Below are 25,179 nucleotides of genomic sequence, written 5' to 3' on the forward strand. Positions count from 1 at the left end.
AAAGGCTAGAGCCTGATAGATGTCAAGGGAGTGGAAGGCGCATTCCATGGGCAAGGCGTGGGATTTGGGGTAGAATAGTTTGGGGTTTGGGAGGTGTATACTTTGGTTGAGGTGGAAAGAGGAAGCCACCTTGGGCAGAAACTTGGGGTGTAGGCGAAAGGAGATGTTGTACCTATGGAAGACGGTGAACGGGGGATCCGCTATCATGGCTGCCAGTTCACTGACATGGCGTGCAGAGGTGATGGCCACCAAGAAGATGACCTTTATGGAGATATGGGTGAAGGATCAGGTGACCAAAGGTTTAAAAGGGGTCTTGTTGAGGGCCCAGAGGACCAAATTGAGATCCCACGGTGAGGCAGGCCTTTGTACAGGGGGAAAAACATTGAGGAAGTCCTGGAGGAATCAAGAGGTCATTGGGTGAGTAAAGATGGAGAAGTCATCCACGGGAGGGAGGAAAGGACTGAGCACAACTAGGTGAACATGGATAGAGGAGTGCGCTAGACCCAATTGGCGGAGATGGAGGAGGTAGTCCCGGAGAATAGGACTGGAGATGTCTGTTGAGATGTGGCGGTGATGTGCCAAAGCAGTGAAGCGGCGCCACTTAGCAGCATAACAGGTGCAAGTGGATTGGTGCCTGCTGTTAGTGAGGATTTCGCAGACAGGCGTAGAGCAGACCTGGTCTACATGTGATCCCCAACCAAATACTAGGCCGTGAGGTGAAGAGGGCACGGGTTGGGGTGTCTCAGTCATCTGCGGTCTTGTGTCAGGAGATCTGGGATGTGGGGAGGAGGATTGGGGGGTGAACAGAGAGGTAGAGAAGTTCAGTGTACCAGTATTGGCAAGGCCAGGAGAGAGCTACAAAGATTAACATTGCCCGGTCGTTGTGTAGGACCTGAGGGAAAAGGGGAACGGGTGGGAAGACGTAGAGAAGATCCGAAGTCCAGGGAATGATTAAGGCGTCGCCCTGAGATCCTGGGCCCACTCAAAGAAGAATGGAAGAATTACGTATTGTGTCTTGCTTACAGTACTCCTGCTAATACATCCCAGAATGATGTTTTCTTTTTTTGCAACAGTGTTACACTATTGACACGTATTTAGCTTGTGATCCACTATGAGGGGGGAGGGATAGCTCAGTGGTTTGAGCATTAGCCTGTTAAACCCAGGGTTGTGAGTTCAATCCTTGAGGGGACCACTTAGGGATCTGGGGCAAAATCAGTACTTGGTCCTGCTAGTGAAGGCAGGGGGCTGGACTTGATGACCTTTCAAGGTCCCTTCCAGTTCTAGGAGATAGGATATCTCCATTAATTAATTAAAAAATTAATTATGACCCCCAGATCCCTTTCTGTAGTACTCCTTTCTAGGCAGTCATTTCCCATTTTGTATGTGTGCAACTCATTGTTCCTTCAGAGTTCTAATCATGGTTCAGGGAGAAATTTCTGCTGAAGTGATCTGCTAGATGATTTTGGATCCCAGGTAAATGATCAGCCACAGGGTTAATGTTTTCCCCAGTGCAAAACTGCCAGAACCTGACTGCCTCTTGATACAGCACTTTGGAGTATGCTCCCCATGTCTGTTCACATAATACATCATTGGTAGTATTGTCAGTAAAGTCCTGAGTCCCTGACATGATCTCGAAGGGCCTGTCAGGCATTGTAGATAGCACAAACTTCCAGGACATTAATATAAAGAGAAGCTTCCTGTTCTGCCCACAGGATTTGAACTTTCAGCAACTCCAGGTGAGCTCCCCAACCTATTAAGGAGGCATCAGTGACAATAGTCCTGATTGCTGGTGACCAAGCAAAGGGCATGCCCTAGACACATTGCCCTGAACCGTCCATCAGCATAAGGAGTCCAGGATCAGTGGAGGAAGTCAGACAATGTGTCCAAGAGATGACAATTCAGATGATAGACCAACTTTAGCCACATTTGTAGAGACACAATCTGGCAAATTGGACAATCTGTGTGCATGCAGCCACATGACCTAGCAGCCTCAGGCATACACAGGCTGTGGCTGAGGGTTGACACTGCATTTCCAGACATAGATGGTGAATCAGTCAGTCAGCAGAAATACTCTCAAACTAATGGAGTCTATCAGGATCCCAATGAACTCAATCCTTTGATTTGGGACTAGTGTTGACTTTCCATTGTTTAGGATAAGACCTAGATGGTCTAGTAAGCGTAACACAAACTGAACATGAGAGACGACTTCTTCTCTGAACTTTTCCCATACTAACCAATTGTCCAGACATGGGAAGATACGAATTCCCTTCTTCCTGAGGTATGCTGTTACTACAATCATGCACTTGGTACCAGGGAGTGGAAGACAAAAGGGAACATGGTGACCTGATACTACCAGTCTGCCATGACAAACTGGAGAAATCTCTTGTGGGAACCAGGAAATAGCGGGAGTAGAATCCCTGTCCCCAATGCTTCAGCGGAACCTCCTGTACTGAACCTGCTTGAAGAGCAGTGTCTCATGAGAGGGCTCCAGAAGAAGGATGCAGTAGGAGATGGGGAAGAGGGATGGAGAAGAATAGTATGGCATAACCTAATCTGGTGGTGCTTAGGACCCACCTGTCTATAGTAATTGAGTCCTGAACACTGTAAAAACAAGCCAGTCAAAGATGGGGAGGTCACCACTGGATCGCTGCCCAGGACACACAAGTCGAAATGTGTGCTTGCTGAATGCTGGGGGAGGATGAGCCTGCTGGTTGAATCCAGAACCAGAAGCCTTTTACCACTTCCTGGGGTAGTCCTGCCTCCTTACAGGAAAGGGGAACTGCCCAAAGAAATGCTGCGAGTGGTATCACTGCTGTTGCTGATGACCACTATAGTGGGGTCTCTGTCCAGTTGAGTATAAACAAAGTAGCTCAGGAATCCTTAAAAGAGTGCAGGGTCTTGTCAGTTTTTTTTCAAAAACAAAATCTTATCACCAAAAGGTAAGTCCTCAATGCACATTGGGCACAATACCCAAATTCTACAGCCATGAGGCCCTGCACATGGTCACAACTGATGCCAGAATTCTGGCCAAGGCATCTGCCACATTCAGAGCTGACTGTAACAGAGTCTTGGCTACCATATAGCCTTCTGCAACAAACACCTTAAACTCTTCCCTGGAGGCGTCTGGTAATGTGTCCGCAAACTTAGATGTGGCCATCCAATTAATAAAGCGTATTTAGAGAGCAACACCTATTCATCTGCAGGGAAGAGGTATACATCTTCCTTCCCATCAAGTCCCTTTTTTTGGACTCTTTGTCCTTACGGGCCTTCGCTGATCTCGGTGCAGTACTGGAAAGTGGCTAGGCAAACCACCCTTGTGCTGGAAGGTATATGGTGCTTCCTTTTAAAATATGAGGAAGAATCTCTCCAAGGCCTGGAACAGTTCCAGTTAGATTTCGGGACCTCTTCCTCACTGCACCAGAGAAGAGGAAATGACTCCTCTTCCTCTTGGGGGAGACAGCAGGGTCTGAACATGGAGCGACAACACTTGTCCATTCCAACACTTGTCCAATCAGACAAGGGCCTCACTACTAAAGCAAGCCTCATGGCCTGCTCCAGAAGGTGCTGCTTCAGCCAGAAGTCTCTTGCCACTTGAATCCTCTCTAGAATGACTTACAGATTGAGCACTGCTCCTTAATGTGTTCCTCACCAAGACACAACAAGCACCTTGTGTGGGGATCAGTACTAGGGATGCCCCATCCCCCAAAGAGACAATGGTTGAACCGTGGTGAGGTCGTCACACAGGGCAGTCAACTACTCGAACACTAAACTAAACCAAAGATGCTTCTAACTAACTAATATCTAGAGGAAAACAAACAAACAAAAAACCCCTCAGAAAACGGAGACTGAAAACTTGAGGTAAAAACACCACACCGAGCTCTGACTCCAGCCATGGGCGGTCAGAAGGAACTGAGAGGGGTCAGGGCAGTGCCCTCCTTACATAGCGAGAGGAGGGGGTACAGCCTCAAGGTGTGAATGCTGCTCCTACGGATATTGCTAGGCAAAGTTCTTCAGTGGCTTCAGTGGGCTGGGCCTACACACACCTAAATGGACTACATGGCTACATCTACTCGAAGAAGAACTTTTGTGCTGTTGTTTAAAAATACGCATGTAAACTTCTTTTTTAAAGTGAGGACAGATTATTTTGTAAAGTACTGAATTATTGAAAAAGGAAAGAAACCATGCTTTAGAATTTGGTCTTACTAGACAAAAGAGTGCTGCATTCTAAACATTACCAGTTTCTATGTCTGATGGATGTTTAGTGACATTAGTGGACAAGCAATGAATTCACAAAACCCCAAACCACATATGATATTAATTTGCAACCCTGAATAACTACGAATAGTTAACTACACTCACCCCAGTCTAGAGGTGGTCAGTCCAGGTTAATGTAAAGTAAAATTGCCAGGGCAATGTTGAAAAATTTAACACCTAATGATTTCCTTTCTGGATCACCTGATGTTTTCATTTCTGTATTTCATTCTGTATTATCAAGTCAGATATGACTGGAGATATACGGGATATAATATAATGTGATATTTTGCATTTATGATTCTCATAATTATCACATACTTATTCTCCAAGCCACACCTATGCTATGGTTTAATAACCAATATGAGAATGAACAAAAATGATGGTAGCCTAAAACTGGGGGTTTTCTTTAAGCTTTGGCAGGGTTGAAGGTTAAAAGCAGAAATGTGATGGGCAAAACCCCCTTATTTTTAAACAACTTTTTCAATGCCCCAGTATTAGCAATAGTTTTATCTATGTGTATTATATACCTGATTCTCCAGATCAGCCTTCTCCTGCTTCTTTGATTCCAAAGTTTGTTGGAGTATAGCCAATTTGTCCTGAACTTCCTTTAGGGCTGCTTGTTTTTTTCTCAGACCATCCATGGCAACCTTCAGTTCCCCTTCAGCCTGATTTAGCTTTATCTTTTTGGGGGCAACAACTTTTGCCACTCTAAATAAAATAAATTAGTAAATTAAATTTATCACAATTATACTGCGTATGAATATATCTCGATACCTATGCACATACACTCACACCAGAATTGCCATTAAAACGTGTGCCAAAGTAGAGAAAACTGCAGTATAGCAAACTGCAGTATAGCAAGCAAACAGTATAGAACAAACAGTATAGAAAACTGCAGTATACCAAATAAGTTTGTCAGAAAATGTTAACTTTTTAAATATCTACTACTGTAGATTTCATTACATGCTTCTATTTTTGTCAATCTTGATTGGCTAAAACAGCATCAACTGACTTAGAACAATTTTTGCAATATTTCCTGGAATAACAGGCAATTAAAAAAACCAGCAAAAGGATTATTGCATATATTCACATTTGTCATACATCCAAAATATGAGATGGCTGAGGCAATATACACCTACAAATATTAGACACTTTGAGCCAATTTTTTAAAAGTCACTATAGATTTTGTGCCTAAAAACAGTTAGTTTTTATCTGCTTTTCACACATAAGGATCTATCTGCAGGGAGAACCCTTTTTTTTTTTTTTTTTTTTTTTGAGGACTGAAAATAATTGCCCACACATTTTTGTGCATTTTGTGCATTAGCTTGAAGACTACTGAAAATATGGCCCTATAATTTTAAAAAACAGTGGACAATTGCAAAATAAAATAAAAATGAACAAGTGATGCATGTATTTTCAAGTAATGGCTAGACAGTCAGTAGGTTGATATTTTACAACTATTCCCCTCAAAATCATACTAAGTCAGATCCTCAGTTGGTATAAAGAAGCATACCGCCATTACATACCACAGGCTCAGGACCTGGCCCACAGTTTTTTTGTTTTTGTTTTTTTTAGCTAACCTACAGTTTGTCTGCAGACATTTATGACATATACAGCTGTTTCTTGGTGTGACAGTGTGTACCCTTATGTTCACTCCTTTTACAAAACTATCACACATTTTGTACAAAGAATGCCTTGGGAGGTATCATTTGAAAACTCATAATTTGTTGATCATTATTGTCCTGGGAAAATATGTATGGCAAATCTTATATATAAAGTTATAAAATTCTACCATATGACATTACTAAGACATGTTCCAAGAAAAGCAGCCACAAACCAGTTCCTCAGAGACAAAAGGCAAACTGATGCATCAGCCAGGTGTCAACAAAATCAAATGGACCATCACCTGGTTAAGTGGCCATTCCTCAGCAGGAAAAAGGGTGTGAGCGAGAAATTTACATCTTGGCAAAGAAACAGCTGGAGGTTCCCATTCCCGCAGACTTTCTGTCTCCTGAACCCCAGCTGGAGATGATTCTCAAAGAAGAAGATGATTCTCAAAGTATAAGAATGGGGAACAGATGCCCTAAGTTATTCCTCCCTTTCTTTCTACCCACAGCAGCCACAACACCTGAGGAACAAAGAAATAGCTTTGGACTGAGGGAGGGATCCTGTCTGAAAGGAATTAAGCCAGTAAGACTACTGAAGTGTGTGGTGAGAGAGACTTTTGTTTTGAATTCACTTAGCTTGTTAAGTTAGGTATTAGTTGCATTTTACTTTTATTTTCTTGTAACCAATTCTGACTTTTATGCCTCATTACTTGTAATGACTTTAAAATCTATCTTTCTGTAGTTAATAAACTTGTTTTATTGTTTGATCTAAACCAGTGTGTTTGGGGAAACTCCGTTTGAGATAATAGGATTTGTGCATATCATTTTCTATTAATAAAATGACAGACTTTATATGACCTTGTGTTGTTCAGGAGATGGCTAGGCAGTAAGACCCACATTTCTGGAGGAAAGTCTGAGACTGTGAATTTTCTGGTTTTCCTCTTCAGTGTAATTCAAGAGTGGCTGACCATAGCACTCATACAGTATAGCTGGGAGTTACTTACATGCTGGAGGCTGTGTGTGAGGAGACCACCCAGAGAAGCAGAGAAAAGGCACCCAAGGCTGGGGAACTGAGGGGGGACAGCTGTTCAACAGTCCAGATTATACCCTGGGGAATGTCACACTCTGATAGGAAGCTTCAGTAAAAAAAACAATTACCTACCTTCCATAATTGTTCTTCAAGATGTGTTGCTCTTGTCGATTCCAAGTAGATGTGTGCGTGCCGCATGCACAGTTGCCAGAAGGATTTTCCCCTAGCAGTATCCATCTGGTTGGTTTAGACACCCCCTGAAGTTGCACCTTACAGGGTCTTGCCAACTGGCCACCTCTTCAGTTCCTTCTTGCTGGATTACTCCAACTGAGGGATAGGTGGCCGGGTCTTGGAATGGACACGAGCAACACATCTCGAAGAACATCAGTTACGAAAGGTAGGTACCCATTTTTCTTCGAGTGCTTGCTCATGTCAATTCTAAGTAGGTTACTTCCAAGCAGTACCATGGAGGCGGGGGCAGAGTTCATGGATTTGCTGATTGAAGCACTGCTCTGCCAAATGTGGCATTGTCCCCAGCCTGCTGAGTAATGGAATAATGAAAAATGAAGGTGTAGACTGATGACCATGTCACAGCCCTGCAGATCTCCTGGATCAGTACCTGCACCAGAAATGCCACCGAGGAGGCCTGCGCCATTGTGGAGTGCACTGTCAGTGCAGGGACACATATCTTTGCCAAATCATAGCATGCCCGGATATAGGACATGATCCATGATAAAATTCTTTGGGAAGCCACTGGGAGGCCATTCATCCTGTCCGCTACTGTGACAAATAGTTGGTTCGATTTCCAAAATGGCTTCATCCATTCGATATAAACGGCCAATACCCACCAAATGTCCAGGGAATGGAGCTTTTGTTCCCGGCTGTTAGCATGTGGCTTAGAGTAAAAAAAGGGGGGGGAAATGTCCTGATTGGCATTAAACCGAGAGACGACCTTAGGAAGAAAGGCTGGATGAGGCCAAAGCTGCAGCTTGTCCTTACAGAAGATTCTGTAAGGAGGTTCGGCTGTTAGGGCTTTAAGCTCAGACACCCTCCTAACTGAAGTGATTGCCACCAGAAATGCCACTTTCCATGACAGAGTAGTAAGAATGTCACTAGGGGCTCAAAGGCGGGGGGGCCCATTACTCTCTAAAGCACCAGGTTGAGGTCCCATGCAGGGATCGGTTGTCGTACTTGAGGATATAACCTGTCAAGTCCTTTAACAAAATCGGTCGACCACTGGGTTAGTGAAGACTGATCAGTTGGCAACCACTGGGTGAAATGCAGAAATGGCAGCCGGGTGAACCTTTATTGACAACACCGAGAGACCTTGCTGTTTCAAGTGCAAGAGATAGTCCAAGATAAAGGGTACTGATGAGTGCAGAAAAGAAGTGTGCTTCTGTAATGACCAAATCACGAATCTCTTCCACTTAGCTAAGTAGGTGGCCCTAGTGCATAGCTTCTACTGCCAAGAAGGACCTCTCTAACAGGACCCGAGCAAGCCAGCTCCAATGGGTTTAGCCAAGAAACTTCCAAGCCGTGAGGTGGAGAGACTCAAGGTTGGGATGCTGAAGGCGGCCATGATCCTGGGTGATTAGGTCTGGGAGCAGAGGCAGGGTGACCAGAGCTTCCACTGACAGTTCCAGGAGCATGGTGTACCAATGTTGATAGGCCAGGCTGGAGCTATTTATATCACAGAACGTCCATCTCTCCTCACTTCGTGCAGCACCTTGTGAATGAATGGAATGGGTTGAAATGCACAGAAGAGATGGCCCTTCCAGGGAAAGAGGAATACATCCACGATTGAGCCCAGGCTTTATTCAGGAAGGAGAAGAACTGCAGATGCTTCCTGTTGTGCCTCGTCAGGAACAAATCTATCTGGGGAACTCCCCACCATTGCAAGATGTTGTTCACAATGTCTGAGTGGATGCATCCGAAGAAGTGAGGTTTTTACTCACGAAAGCTTATGCCCAAATAAATCTGTTAGTCTTTAAGGTGCCACCAGACTCTTTGTTGTTTTTGTAGATACAGACTAACACGGCTACCCCCTGATACTTGAGTGGATGGACCACTCCTGGTTGTGAAAGGATCTGCTAAGATGGTCCACCAACACGTTCTGAGAACCTGGGAGGTAGGATGCCTCCAGGTGTGTTATGCAGAAGTCCCACAGCTTGAGGGCTTCCTGGCATAGGAGAGAGGAGCGTGGTCCATCGTGGGTTTATATCAAACACCATTGTTGTATTGTCTATCATGCCTGATATACATCTCCCCTTCAGGTGGACTTGGAAGTTCTGGCAGGCTAGACAAACTGCTCTCAGCTCCCTGACATTGATGTGGAGCATGAGTTCCGCTTGGGACCAGAGGCCCTGAGTTCTGAGCCTTCAAAGATGCGCTCCCCACCCCACGGCCGATGCATCCATGACCAGGGTTGTGGCCTGGAGAAAGGTACTCCTGTGCACATGCCTTGCGGGTTGACCCACCATATGAAAGACTCAAGCACCGCCAGAGAAAGCGTGACTATCTTATCCAGGCTGTCCCGGGTTGGCCAATACACCAATGCCAACCAAGCCTGAAGGGGCCTGAGCCTCAGTCTGGCATGCTGTACTACTTACGTACAGGCGCCCATGTGTCCAAGGAGCTTCAAGCAATTCCATGCAGTGGTGGTAGGGTATCGTCTGAGACCCTCTATAATGCCGCAAAGCATCTGGAACTGTGATTTTGATAGGAATGCCCTGGCTTGTCTCAAATCTAGCAATGCTCTTATGAACTCTATTCTCTGAGGGGGGGATAGGGTTGATTTTTTCCAGCACGGTACCATAACCAGTTTGCCAAGGGATGGTGCCAAGGATCTCTGTGGTGCCAGTGTTCTCAGGCCCAGTCTCGCCTGGTCGGAGAAGGCGGTGCTGTGAAGGCAACGAGCTCTCTAGCCACCTCAAAGGTCTCAGACATGGAGGGCAGCTCTAAAGCCGCTCCACGGCTCTCCTGAAGAGGAGAGTCCATTGGTACCAGACTCAACTGACCCCTTGTTGGGACAGGAGTCAAGAGTGCCAAGCTTAGGTCGTACAGTGCTTAAATGGCCCGGTGTGAATGGAACTGCACTCAACAGGGGGAAGGGATAGCTCAGTGGTTTGAGCATTGGACTGCTAAACCCTGGGTTGTGAGTTCAATCCTTGAGGGGGCCACTTAGGGATCTGGGGCAAAATCAGTACTTGGTCCTGCTAGTGAAGGCAGGGGGCTGGACTCAATGACCTTTCGGGGTCCCTTCCAGTTCTATGAGAGATATATATAATAATATGGAGATATACCTAAGTCCTTTCGCCCCAGTTTTGGAGTGGGGAGCACCCCCTGTCCGACTTCTTTTTCTTCTTATGGGGCACTGGAGATTGGGAGCGGTGTTGCATGCTAGTAGGAGCTGAGCCCCTCTGCAGAGAGCCCTTCCAGTGCTAAGAGTCTCTACCAGAGTCCTTTCTTAGAGCCGAGGCCTCCCTTGTCGATGCCAGCATGCTCTGCACTGATGCAGACGTGCTAAATATCATTTCGGCCGAACTAGGCTCCAAGTGGGGGGCAAATGGTGGCCTCCATCAGAAAAATTTTCAACCGTTGATCTCTCTCTTTTTGGGTGCTGGGGCGGAATCCCCGGCAAATCTTACAATGGTCCTTCTGATGAGATTCCCCCAGACGCTTCAGGCAAGAAGTGTGAGGGTTGCTCCTGGGCATAGGTTTATTACAAGCTGTGCAGGGTTTAAACCCCGGAGACCGAAGCATGCCCCGGTGGGTGGGTGGTAGGAAGGGGATAACCCTGACAACTATATATACTTAAACTAACTATCTAGACAACTAGTACTATTATAACTATTTATAGGGAATGATCAGAAGACCACTAGGGAAAGAGCTTGCCGAAGCAAGAGAGAATGAGCGTTCCAACCAACTGTCAGTCAGTAAGAAGGAACTGAAGAGGTGGTGGGTCGGCAGGGCCCTATATACAGCACCATGAAGGCATGATTCCACAGGCTCCTAAACCGACCCAATGGGTACCACTAAGGGAAAAACCTTCCGGCACACACCTACTTAGAATCGACATGAGCAAACACTCGAAGAAGAATATGTACTAGTACATCACATTTTGTTACCTTTAGTGGAAAGATTCCTATCCATCTCAGGCTTTTGCTACTTATTTTCAGATTGTAGGCTGAGTTTAGGCACCTAAGTGTGGATTTGATAGATTTATCCAGGCTCTGGGGATGTGTTACAATGATACTGTAAATTGGTGGGGTGACTCAGCACAAATAAGATAAGGCAGAAATCAGCAAGGTTTTTTTCATCAGGGTAAGCAAATACAAACAAAACAATTTCCAATGTGGGGTTTAACCCAGTCCTCAGAAACTAAATGATGAGCCCTTCCTTCCCACTGGCATTCTGCTGAAGACCTGTGCCATAAGGATGGGAAGAGAAACCAGAATTAACTCTTTGCTTACTGGAGATGGGATATTGCTCCCTTCATCCTATCCAACGTATCCAAATTTGAAAATCAGACCCTATACGTCCCTTTCAACAGCTGCCTCATAATCTTTACCAGTGAATATGTCAGGCCAGTTAGAATTTCCAACAAACTTTAAATCCCTCTTAGTATTAGAATAGACTAAACTCACTCTTTTTTTTTTTTTTTTTACACAAATGCTTACTTACTTATCATAGGAATCCATGGCTATGACCCATTTGCACAGACCTTCCGCTGCTGTGGAAGCATTTCGAACCTTGTCTGGTACAAACTCAGGATTTGTGATATATTGTTTCCTGATGATGGCCATGTAAGCTGGAGGAATGTTGTCCTTGTCATATTCATGAAGTGACTGCAGAAATCTTATATCACCTAGAAGTCTCTTTGCTGGACCCCAGAAATCCTCTATTTTTTTCCCTGAGCCTGATGGATCTGGAATTTTATCTGATTTGATGCCTTTCAGGATGCATATAGCTTCCATAACTAACTTGACACCAGAAGGAGGACTCTTCATGGACTTCACAACTGTGATATCCTTAAAATAAATGACATAAATATTACTGCTTCAGAAATAGCACTAGACCCGCTTTTCTAACGTATCACAATCATTCTATGTATGCATGTTACAGTACTATTTTTTCATATATGTTTGCTAGAGTCATACTTGGTATTTTAAACTTAATGTGATCTCAGGATCACAGACAAATTAATGTACACTGTACAAATATACGATATATTCATTTTTAATAGTATCTGTCTTTTAAATCTTTCATTTTTAAGTATAGGAAGACAACACCCCAGTGTTTTGTCTGCTTAGCCCCTTCTTCCAGAATATGCATTATGGCACTACATGGATTGAAATAATACTGACATTTAAACAAAGATGATCAAACTTGAAATCTAATCAACAGTTAGTTTAGCGAATGAGAAATTTCTTACCTGAGAGTTTTCTTTGGATTAGCAGCTCCTTTCCTCATTCATCACTAATGGTTAATGCCTACCCACATACCTATGAAATTCAGAGGCAGTCCAATATTGTTGCTGGAGGCTCCAGGCCTAAGTTCCAACCTTTGGTTCAGGCCACCAGAAGAGTTATTCCAAAGAGACAGAAAAATTTCAGCAACCTATTATTAGCACTAAGACAACAACTTGATATAATGTCTTAATTAAGACAATTATATTTTTAAGTCTCCCCTTTGAGAAAAAAATTCTATTTGTATTGTGGTCACTTATCAGACTACCAGGGTAGGCTGAATGAGGAGAGAAGCTGCTAACAGAAAGAAAATTATCAGGTAAGAAATTTCTCATTCTTTTGCACAGCTTCTCTTCTCGTTCATCAGTAATGGGAAGTAACTAGCAGTGAATCAAAGAAGTGGGGGGCGGAGAGAGGGGAGAAGATAAGCAAAATTTTATGTATTATTATAACAGAATGATAAACAGCAATGGAAGTTCTCCCATATAAAGCAAAAAATTATATGGGAGCCAACCCAGTAGCACATTCCGAACAAAGGATGCCTATGCAGAGGAATGGAATTTTACACTGCAGGATTTCAACATCTTGCTAGCAGCCATTTTGAGGCAATAAGGCCCTTTCATTTTGGATAGAATGAGATGAACAGTGTACAATTGGCAAGTGTATATAGACTTATATACCATATACTTCAGATATATCTTTAGAGCACTAGGAATGCTCATTTGTGGCACAATCTTCTGAAGGAGTGACCAAGGTTTAAACAAAATGATGGGAAAACTATTTCCCAGGAATTGTGCAAAGAGGAACTTACCTTTAATAGAAATTTTTCTGGAGCTATAAAAATAATCTTCTCCTCACCACAAGAGCAGATAATGGTGACAGGAAAGGCCAGCTCCAGGCTTGTCTAATCTGTCATTCTGATTAATCTTGGCACCTGATGATACTCAGATGGAATGTCCAATGTACCTACCTACTGCTAACTAGGACTGTTACCCGCGTATCTATCATACTTGGTTGTAGGACTCCAATCAACCATTCTGGAAAAACTCTAATGTAATGGAGATCATACAAACTTTGATTAACATTGTATTTGTATTACAGTACCATCTGAGGTCTGAGCCCCATTGTGACGAACACTGTACAAAGAGAGAGAGTCCCTAACTCAGAGAGCTTTCTATTTTCCATCACAACAAAAATATAAATCTGACCAGGTCAGTTGATGAAATTTCCTGGTTGAGTTCTGTATGGATACCAAAATGTATATGAGATTAATGGAGAATCTCTGCTGAATTACACTTCTCTTCCAATGCCTACACTATTAACTGTAGGTGTTCACGGTCTGGATGAAGAAGTCCCTGGTTGAAGAGGTCTGGTCTTTTCTGCAGATGCAATGTAGTCATTCAAATGTGAAGTGACTTGTGGGATACTGTGTTAGAACATGCAGGATTAGAACCTGGGACCATGGGGGTTCTGTGTCGTCACTTAAAGTTCAGTCTGGGTGTCCATTGGGGGAGTAACACCCAGCTGAGCCTGCACAGAGACTAAGGAGTTTTTATCCTTGTGGGTGCTGACAGATTTGTCCAGTATGTCCCTGTTTGGTCTGTAATCCGAGCTGAACCACATTTGGAGGCATCGCATGTGAAGTATTACCGCTGAGCCCACTGCCATATGCCCCAAGAGTTGAAGGCAAAGTCTTGCTGATATTTGTGGGCTGCTTTGAATGGTCTCTATAAGCGTGACTAAGGACAGGAACCTGTGTTGAGGCAAGAAGGCTCTGGCCTGTAACGAGCTGAGGTCAGCCCATATGAATTCCATGCATTGCACTGGAGTGAGGGTTGACTTCTGGGTGTTGAGCCATAAGCCCAGTTCTGTAAAGAAGTGCATCATAGCTTTGGTGACTTGGTGAGCCTCCCAGAGAAATTGGGCTCTGAGGAGACAATCATCCAGGTAAGGGTAGATCCCTTGTAAATGTAAGTGAGCAGCCACCACTGAAAGAACCTTGGAAAATACTTTCTGGGCCAATAATAACCCAATGGGAAGCACTCTGTATTGGTAGTGTTCGTGTCCCCCAGTGAATCTGAAAAATAGTCTGAATCGGTAGGACTGAGATATGAAAATAGGTGTCCTGGAGTTGGCTGAAAACCAGTCTTCCTATTCCAGTGGTGGGATGATCGCTGATAAGGTGACCATCTTGAATTTTTGAGCCTTTACAAACTTGTTAAGAGCTCTGAGATCTAGTATAGGTCTCCAACCTCCCTTCCTTTTCGGTATTAGGAAATAATGAGAACTGCTTTCCTTGTAGATGTTGAGGCACTAGTTCTATGGCTCCTAATTGGAGGAGACAATCTACCTCTTGTCATAGTAAACTTTTGTGAGAAGAGAAGCTGGGACATGCTTATGGCTATCTCAGGGCTCAACTGCCTCTCCAGTTCCAACTCTACTGCGAGGCCAAGAATGATGTTGTGACACAGGGCCAGAAAAGGTTACACAATTAACAGGCTAATTGACCCAGATTTAATCTTTAGAGACATATTGGAAGATAATGATTGTATTTTTTTGGGGGGGGGGTGTTTACATATATACTGTTAGAGGTTGACAATGTAACCAATGGTTCCTGTATTCTGTTAATTCAGAGATCAAAAGGACACATTAACATTTAGATGAACCATAAACAGAGTAATATTGTTGTCTTTATTTCTCTTTGAAGTTTGTCGCAAACTACCTGTAAATAGTTGGAGATGGATAGCATAGGCACTGGAACTATGGGTGTGGGGTGCTGCAGCACCCCCCAGTTTTATGCAGGGCCACTGACCCATATCCAGGCCTCCACTCCCCAGCCTGGGCCTTGGGTCCCGGCCGCTGGCCCTGGTCCCCAGCTGCTGGCCCTGTGCCCAGGGCCCCGTGACTGGGACTCCACTCCCCGACACTGCACCTGGGGCTTAGGTCCCAACTGGTGGCCCTGTGCCCGGGGCTCTACGCCCAGGGCTGAGGTCCTGGCTGCCATTCTGCTTCCCGGCTGCTGGCCCTGTGCCTGGGGCCCCACACCCGGCCCTCCATTTCCAGGGTCCCAGCTGTTAGCCCCGCAGCTGGGCTCTGCTACTGCCCCCACACACAGGGTCCCGGCTGTGGGTCCCATGCCTGGGGCTCTGCTCCTGGCCCCGTGCCTGCCCCCAGCCTTTTCCCTTTACCCCTGTCCGGGTCCCCCCCTTCCCCAAGATTGGCACTGCTCCCAGCCCCAGCTGGGGGCATCGCAGACAGGGGTAAGGGGGTTGGCTTTCAGCACCCCCACTATTAAAAGGGTTCCGGTGCCACTGATGGGTAGTTACCTTATGCCAGGGGTAGGCAGCCTTTCAGAAGTTCACTGTAATTTAAGGTTTCGCGTGCCGGTAATACATTTTAACGTTTTTAGAAGGTCTCTCTCTATAAATGTATATTATATAAATAAACTATTGTTGTATTTAAAGTAAATAAGGTTTTTAAAATATTTAAGAAGCTTCATTTAAAATAAAATTAAAATGCAGATCTTATCAGTTTAGTGTGATCCTTGCCCTCACTTTTCCTTGCTGAGTTTTCCAAGGTGGGCAACAGCAGGGGGTGACTGAAGAGCGCTGGGTCAAGGCCAGGAGCAGAGCCCCGGGCTGGCTGCCGGTACCCCAGGCTGGCAGTGGGCTGAGCGGGGCTGGCTCCACTCAGCCCACCGCTGAGCTCCGCTCAGTCCGCTGCTGATCTGGGGTTCCAGCAGGGGTGAAAGTAACTTAAATTTCTTTCAGGTACTGTCATATTGCAACCCCCTTTGGGGGGAGGAGCTCAGGGGCTGGGCATGTGTGGGTGCAGGGGGTTGGGGTGCGGGGTCTCAGGGCAGGGGCTGGGGATGTGGATGATGCAGGAGTCAGGGCTGGGAGCATGGGGGGTGCAGGAGTCAGGGTTGGGTGGCATGAGGGGCTCAGGGCAGGGGTTTGGGGTGTGTGTGTAGGGGGGAAGTCCTGGAGGGGCGGGGGGCTTGGGGCTGGCCTGGGACAGTCCCAGTTGCAGCCAGGTTACCTGGATGGTGGATGGGTCCCTGCCCCACGCTATTCCTGTTCCTGCCAAGGGAGCTGTGGGCCAGCTGTGTGGGGGCACTGCATCTGCAGGCAAATGGGGAGAGGCAGCAGAAGACCCCCTGGCCTGCCGCTCCCTTCCCCTTTCCTCCGAGGGGCCGCAGGGACGGCACATGCCTGCACTGCCCTGGTATCCAGCCACAGTGGCGAGAGAGGGGCAGCAGGACAGACTGGGACGTGGACACTCCATGGCACCTCCCTCTGACCCCTTTCACTTGCCTGACTGCCTGCTGCTTAGTCCGGTGCACAGGGCCGCCAGCGCCAGCCTGCAGGAGAGTTCCGGCAGCCAGCAGGACCCCAGCTGGGAGTCCGGCTGCTGGAACCTAGAAGTGAAAGTAAGGCGGAGTGTTCACGGGGCTGAGCGGGGTCGGCGTGCCATTAAAAATCAGCTTGCGTGCCACCTTTGCAGTTAATCACAGGTGTTGCTTAGGAAATAGGTTTTACTTCAAAGCCACCCAAGCAACACCTACTCTCCAGAGGCTGCCAGAGAACTATAAAAGGAACTCTTGGGCCTGATCCTGTTCTTTCAGATCTACTTAAGCTTCGTCAGAGGAAGTTTGAGTCTCAAGACTGAGGTCTCCAGCTTCAGTGTGGAATATTGGACATTGGACTATAACCTACGGAACTGATTCTGAAAGAACTTTTTCAACTCTGAAGCTCACCATCTCTACTATGAAACTGACCTAAGAACTTTATTCATATCTGTATGTATAATGATCTTTTAACTTACGCTCGCTCTCTTTTCTTTTTTAAGACATTTTAGTTTAGGTAATAAGACGTGGCTGTAAGAGTGTATTTGGGTAAGATCTGAAATATTCATTGACCTGGTGGGTAATGTGTCCAATCCTTTGAGATTGGTAGAATTTTTTATATGATGAACAAGATTTTCAGTAATCCTTATCATATTTGACTTGACTGTCTGGGGAGGAGCCCAAGGCAGGCTGGCTTTAAGGGAACTGTATTTCTGACTTCTGGGTAACCAGTAAGGAATTGTAGAAGCTGTTTTGTTGCTGGCTTGGTGAATAAGTATTAGAATAGCCACCAGTTTGGGGGATCATCTGCCCCATTCTTTGCAATTTGCCCTGATTGAGCAATCTCAGCCTGGCCCCCTGACGCCCCAGTCACAGATGCAAAGCAGAAGGGAATTAGGTAGTGGAAAACAGATAGGGACCACATATCTTGAAGAACCTCCAGTTACTCTACAGGAAGTAACTTTCTCTTCTTCTTCGAGTGCTGGTCCCTGTGTGTATTCCATTGTAGGTGACTGAGAAGCAGTGCTCAAGTAGGAGGCGGCTGCAAGAATGCAAGCAGCAGAGCCATTTGAAGAACAACCATTCCAAAGGATGCATCAGTGGAGGAGTCCTGTGTTAGAGCAACATGCCTCAGGTCAGTAGACGGAAGTCCACATAGCTGCTTTGCAAATGTCAAGTAGAGGTACTTCTTAAAGTTATGCCATTGACGTCACTTGTACTCTCACCCCAAAAGGGGAGGGAGATGCGACAACTGATAGCAGGGTAAGATACAGCCTGAGATCCATTTTAGAGATCCTCCAAGAGGATAGACCCTGACCATGGACTCTGCTATAGTGATAAACAACCTAGGAGATTTTCTGACTGGCTTTGTCCTTTGTAGATAAAAGGCTAAGGCTTGTCTCATGTCAAGGGAATGAAGTCTCCTCTCCTTTTCAGATGCATGTGGTTTTGGAGCAAAACACAGGTAAGAGGATTTACTGATTTAGGTCAAATTCAAAAAGAACTTTGGGGGTGAACTTAGGATGTAAACACAATAAAACTGTCTCTGTGGAATATGATGTAAGGCAGATCCTATCATCAGTACTCCAAGCTGACCCACCCTCCTGGCTGAGGTGATGGCTACGAGGAATGCAACCTTAATAGATGGGAGAGACACGGAACATCTGGTAGCTAGCGGTCTGAAGAACAAGATTTAAGTCCCTTTGAGAGAAGGTTTTCTTACTGCCAGAAAAGTTCTAACTAGGCCATTCCAGAACCTGGTAGTGAGCGGGTAAGCAAAAATTGAGTGACCATGTGATTGCTGGCAGGTGAACCCATAAAGAGTTGATGGAAAGACCAGCCGTTTTGAGGGAAAGAATCAGGTGAATACCAGTTGGTTAAGTAACATTTCCTAGTAGAATCCTTTCAACTTCTAGTAAGGATGTTTTGCATCATTTCAGAGCATGAATGTTCTAGAGTTAATGGCCACCCAAAACTACCCTGAGCCGGAGTGGCTGGAGGTTGAGATGCTTGATTCTGCCCTTCCCCTTTGTCAGGTGATTGGAAAAGGAATGAGTGTTGATCAGTGACCAAGAGGACATATATAGGAGACTCGGGAACCAAAACTGTATGGGCCAGTTGGGGGCAAGGAGGATGATTGGGGATCTGGCAAAGCAAAGATGTCATCAGGTGGAATATAAGACTCTGCTCTCCCTGGAGTGTGAGGAGGTCCTATCAGCCTAGACCAACAGAGCAGACGTAGTTTGTGCCTCAGTTGCATGAGGTAGAGCCAGTACAGATGCTGATTGAAGCTCGCAATTGCTGTCTTTTGGTGGTACTGTTGGTTTCCAGAGTTTAGGCTTAGTTGGTATTAGTGGCACCATTGCTGCCAGAGCATAGTCTGTTACCGACTTATGGGCTTTTTGTCAAGACCCTAAGATTTAGGACGTTTTAAGTCTTCATGGGAGGAGCAGGAAGATTTGTTCAACTTAGGCAGGGCTGTATCTGACTTCTTTGAAGTAGATTTAGAGGAGGATTTGTTCTTGTGTTTATGAGAGTGCTCCCTGCCCTCGTGACAAGTACTCATTGGGGGATCTGTATGGGTAGATTTCCTCACTGCTAAGTCAGACCTTGCATAAAGAGGCACACACTCTTCGCTGAGTCAGCCCAATATATGGGGGGGGGTACCCTGGCCTGAGTCCAAGTGTGGCTTCATGGCCTTCTCCATTAAGTGCTTCTTAAGGTATGACTGGGGAAAGAGCAGCAGATATCACACCTTGCTGCAACTTGAGCTTCCACAAGGCAGTACAAGCAGCATTGATGGTTGTCACTGACTTGGAAGGAGCATGTGCAAGAAACCAATTTTGAAGCCTAGAGTCCTGGCCATAGTCCAGTACCCATATCAAGATGTGTATTTGGGGATGAGGGTGCGGGGTGGAATTCCCCATGATGGAGAATCTATCAAACTGTAAAACTTAGCTAAAACTAATGGATAAAATTCTAAAAACTATTTACAAAATATATACATATGTTTTTACAGGTTGAAGAATAAAGGAAGACTAAGCTTCTGACACTGCAGGTTCCAACCCAAGCCATGCAGCGGTAAGAAGGAACTAGAGAGGCGGTTGGTCTGCTCCGCCCTTTATCTCCTCAGTTGGAGGAACAAGCAGAGCAAGGGTACATGTGCAGATGAACAAACACTGCTTTCAAAATTCTCTGATTCCGGACACATGGAGCGCAAAGTGCACCAACAGTGGGATACACATCAGAACCAGCACTCAAAGAATAATGTTGTTTTCTTGGAATTATTCTCAGCCACATGGATCTACTATGGAAGGATGGTTTTCACTAGAACCTTTATATTGACACTGAGAGTAAGACATCCTTTTCCACACTCAGTCCACTGGGCAAAAGGTCTGGAGTGTTGTAAAGGTGCATTAAAAGACCCAGCTCTGGTTGGAAGAGGATTCCCCTAGCACAGACACTGTGGAAGATTGCCCTCCAAGAGCCGTTGTGCAATTCCTGGCATAGTAAGAGTGTGTATTGGAGGCAGAGCCACTGCCTGTAGTACTACAGAAATTAGAGCACAGCTGTGGCCCATAGAGTGATTGCTGTCATTTAGACTGACCCCCAGGCAGGGTTCCCTCTAATTTTTCCTACCCATGTGCAGAATGAATTTTGTTATGTGTAACAATATGGAGGTGATGTGTCACCTCCATACTGGTACACACAACAAAATTAATGTGGTGGGGGTGGGGCCAAGGGATTTGGAGTGTGGGAGGGGGCTCAGGGCTGGGGCAGAGGGTTGGGCGCAGGGGATGCGGGTTCTGGGGTGGGGCTGGGGATGAGGGGTTTGGGGTGCAGGAGGGTGCTCTAGTGCTATGGCAGGGAGAGAGGACTCCCCCGGCTCTCTCTCCCCGCAACAGCACCTGGGCTGGGGGTGCGGGCTTTGGGGTGGGGCCAGGGATGAGGGGCTCAGGGTTGGAGCCGAGGGTTGGGTGCAGGGGATGTGGGCTCTGTCTGGGGATGCAGGTTCTGGGGTGGGGCTGGGGATGAAGGGTGTGGGTGCAGAAGGGTGCTCCAGGGCTACGGCAGGGAGAGAGGACTCCCCCCAGCTCTCTCTCCCTGCAGCAGCACCTGGGCTGTGGGGGGGGAGGGGAAGAATGCCTCGCCCCTCCGTGGCAGCTCTGGGGCTGGGGCTGCAGGATAGGTGCCCCTCCACTGGCCCTAGCAGATCCGGGCCGGAACTGGGTTAGGGCTGGGGGAGGGGTGCCCTGGCTGCGGTGGGGGCCGTCCTGTGGTGCCCCAGCTGCGGCAGGCCTGGGCTACAGCAGGGTTGGGGCCGGGAGAGGGGCAACCCGGCCATGGCAGGTTGGGGGCTGAGCTAGGTGGCTTCCCTGAGCACCTACGTGGCGCTAAATAGGCTGTGGCCATGCAGCTTACAGGGAACTTAACCCACAGGGTTATATAAGTTATGTATGGGACCTCTTTCTTTTCAACACCAGAGCAGCTGGGGAGAGCATAAGGGTGGTATAAAGCCACCTTAGCCCTCACTACCTCCCTTGGGCTGCAAGTTAAAGGTGCAGTACAGAATCTCAGCGTCTGTTTCTAGTCTCTGAAAGAATAGATATCTATGTGAATATATCAAAACAATTACATGGCAAGTATGCAGTTTTGCTGAGGAAGCAAGCAGGAAGAAGCAGATTCTTTTTAATTTGTCATTTGTTGATTCAGAATATTATTTTGTTTATGAATTTTTAAATGGCTAGTGAGAAATGTTTGATTTTATACCTCCAGAGCATATAAGTGTTATAGTTCACTAGATTATGTTATAGCTGTCCACACACGGAATGAAAATAAAAGATTGCCTTGATTTTGAAACTAAATGTTTTAAGAAATTTCAGATGCTACAAAATTACACAATTTTTAATTCAGTAACAACGTGAAATCTGAAAATTAATAGCTATGCAGCATATTCAAATTTTCTCTGAAGGCAGACATGGTTTGTTTTTGTTAGTCTGAATACCTGGTCAACGTGTAAATACGTAAAGTTAGCTTTACCTGTGCAGTAAGAGTGTCAAGAGCAGACAGGGCACTTTCCAGAATCGGCAAGGCTTGTGCCAAATCAGCATCACATTCATCTTTGATCGCTTTTGCAGCCATAGCTTGTTCATTCGCCACAGCTTCATCAGCTTTCACTATTTTTTCAGTTTTAGCTACTTCCAAGGACTCCTTTTCAATAACCAACATCATCTCATCAACTTGTTTGCTAGCTTCCTTTAGCTGAGGCTGTAGGGCTTCCAGCTCATACTGCATTGAAGCCACCTGTGATGCAGCAGAATTCAGTTTCTCCAAGCCAACTTCATATCTTCTTTTCATTTTCATCACCTCACTAAAAGTAACATTAAGCAGTGCTTAATTTTACAGACATTTTTATAAATATATTGTCAATTTTTCTTAGCCCTATTTCTCAAATTTCTAATTTCACACCATTCTTAAAATTCAAACACCATGTGCCATCTTGTTGTATTTGCCCATCAGATGGTGCAATATAGTACTTGTGTCTGAGTCTCATTTGCCCTCAGACTCTTTTACGCTACTTCAGTAATGTACAAGCACCTTAAAGGTACGAAAAATGACAAGTGAGTGATCAAGGATGGATTTACTGTATGAACAGATGAGGAGGGTGACAAGTTAAAAAACAAGAGTGGGAAAGTAGATGGGTGCAGAGTTACGAAGGCCCTTAGGGATGAGAAGTTGGGATGTGATGGAGGAGGTGCTAGTAGAAGGACACAGAAGGGGGTTACATGATCAGGAATATTATTTTAATATCTATGTTTTATATGGAACTGAGGGGAGTAATCTGCGCATCAAGAAAGTCAGAGAGGAGGAGGTTGAACTAGTCAAGAGGAAATAATGAGGTTCTGGACAAGTAGGAACTGAAACTTCCTATTCTTTTCACTAAGACATGAAAGAGTCTTCTGATGGTAATGACTTTCAGTCACTACTGACCTAGACATACTGGTGACCTAGAGGAATATCCCTAGATTCTGCATGACTATACTAAGTCCCTGAGCCCTTTTATTTTCCCTCAGAGCTTACATACAGTTGCAGAGAGCTAAAACTCCACCCATCATGAAGGAAGGGAGTGTCTTTATACAGCAACTCAGTGTTGTTCAGTGGTATTCACCCTGCAGAACAGGTGTAACTTCTAGGGTCTGGGACTGCATCAGAAGAAAAAAACCCTGATATTTTAAAGTATCAATAGGCATCAACTTAATAATGAATATTAGAACTGGCCTAATGCGATACAAGATATAAACTGGGTCTAACTGGCTCTTTAGTCCACTGAATGCAGATGTATCCAAGAAATGGCCATCTGAGTATACTTAACTTTTTTATTAGATTAGCTACACAAATTAATTATATGTAGAAAATACTATTTTAAGGGAACTTTGGGCTCCCCTAGCAAAATGCATGTTATATATCCTTACGTGCGTTTCTTTTCCAGTAAGGTTTTGAAAGTGGAGATTAATTCCAGGTATGAGGTAGGTGTAACATAGTTGTGCCTTTGAAGCTCAGTATGGAACAGGTCAGACAAAACAATGGTAGAAGTGTGAAAGCTTTTACACATATCAATACAGCCATCACGTGTTGCCTCTGACATTTCAATATCTTCCAAGAAGCGAGAGGCAACAGCTTGCAATGCATCTTCAGGCCATGTCTAAATTTAAAATAAACATAATATTACTTCACCTATCATACAAATAGGTATTACATGGAGAGTTTTTCATTTCTACATTCACATAAAAAAGGAAAACCTAATATAGAACAACTCTAGTTTTCTGAAAGCCCTTCCCTCAATATGAAAATTCAGAAAAACGGGGCTCCAAATAAGTAGGGTGAATGCAATGCAGGGTAAACTGTGTTGCCATAAAGATCTGACCAACCTTTGATTAAATGGAAGTCAGATAATTGGGGCTTTATTGTGAAAAATGAAAAGACTCAAATTCTGCCTTTGGGCATGATGGGCAACTGCCATTAAAGTCAGAGTTGCCAGTGCTCAACCAAGGGCAAATTTTCCCTCAATTCGTCCAATAAGAAAAAGCACAATATGTTATCAATTTGTTAGAATTTTATTAGAATAAACACTTATATGCTCTCTTTGCATAAACTTTCCATATAAAGAATGGCTATAACATTGTCTAATGAAACTTATTTTGGGGGGGGAATCCTGAATTTTGTTTAAACATCAAAATTTACTGCAGAGAACAACTGCTTCGTTGTTTCTATAAAAAGTAAAACTGTCTTTTAAAAACATATTTAGTTTAACATTTATTTCCAAAACTTGTAAAGATGGATATAAGGCAAATAAATAGAATTCAAATGTAAACTGGAGCACAGGAGAACTCTGAAATACTGTTGCACTTTAAAAAGTGACTCCATAGAAGTGTCATTGTGGGATTCTTGGTTAATTGTTTTTCACTGATTTCCGTATTACCAACACTAAGTTTACAAGTAAAAAATTGTCTTTTTTCAAACTGCTAACACTACAAATTCAATTTGGGCCCTGCAAGTCCATTTGGGTTCTTTCCTTCTTGAATATTATTGTCTATAATAAAGATTTTGCTAGTCAAATTGGGCTCTCAGTAAACCCCATTTTTTTCAAATTACCTCTTTGCAACCTTTAATGGGTTTCCAGAGGTGTCACCAACTGGAGCTTGGTAAACAAAGTAAACAATATTGCTGAGAATGCACAAGAAGGAATAATACTCTCTTAGTAGTTTTAACTCTTCATGGCTAAAAGGTGTAAAAAGTAGTAAAATCTTATTTTAATTACTACAGTCAAAAGATACGACTGACACACAGGGAGACGGCTTATTGAGTAAAGAGCTGTCATGTTTACAGTCACTTTTCAGAACAGAATCATACTTAAAACAGAAACCAACAATTGCAAAATTGCACAAGAAAATGCACATAATACTAAAACATTCAATTATTAGACTGAAATATGAAAACATATGCATTACACAAACACATGTCTTGCTTTCTGAGTATATTGAAGTTGGATACTAAGATTTATTTTTAATTTCATTATCCTCATGAGAAAACTAAACTTTTATTTTTTATAGAGGGCCCAGTGCTTACCTAGCAAAATGAAGAATCTTAGAGGAACTTACCATGCTGATATCAATCAGTGCTTACACTTTTTGCTCTACAGATTGTGGAAGAAGGATGTGTGAATGATCACACACTATTTATACCTCACTTGTATCTGTGTACATAGAATTTACAGAATTTTCTATTGCTCCAAACCCGAAAAGACTAACTGATATGATTAACTTTATACATGAGTTGTTCCACTGATTACTCACATAGAAAAAGTTAAGCGTGTGTGCAAGTAAGTCTTTTCAGGATTGTGGCCTATATGTGCATGCACCCTGCAGTCACAAGTTAAAGAGATGTAAATACTAAAAAGTATTTTGATGTGAA

The 25,179-nt window shown here is 44.6% G+C and overlaps 1 protein-coding gene across 2 annotated transcripts in view; it reads right to left on the reverse strand.

The window, feature by feature from the left end:
• Positions 1 to 25,179, reverse strand: part of DNAH7 (dynein axonemal heavy chain 7) — a 243,870-nt gene that overhangs the window by 53,280 nt on the left and 165,411 nt on the right. For both annotated transcript variants that reach the window (XM_042851669.2, XM_005294268.5), the window contains exons 41-44: positions 23,181 to 23,410; positions 21,748 to 22,078; positions 11,575 to 11,921; positions 4,782 to 4,962 (exon numbers count right to left, since the gene is read on the reverse strand). In XM_042851669.2, the coding sequence (XP_042707603.2) occupies positions 4,782 to 4,962; positions 11,575 to 11,921; positions 21,748 to 22,078; positions 23,181 to 23,410 (1,089 nt within the window). The remainder of the gene's footprint in view (positions 1 to 4,781; positions 4,963 to 11,574; positions 11,922 to 21,747; positions 22,079 to 23,180; positions 23,411 to 25,179) is intronic.

The sequence above is a fragment of the Chrysemys picta genome, chromosome 11 (assembly GCF_011386835.1).
Source record: "Chrysemys picta bellii isolate R12L10 chromosome 11, ASM1138683v2, whole genome shotgun sequence".
Classification (NCBI taxonomy): domain Eukaryota; kingdom Metazoa; phylum Chordata; order Testudines; family Emydidae; genus Chrysemys; species Chrysemys picta.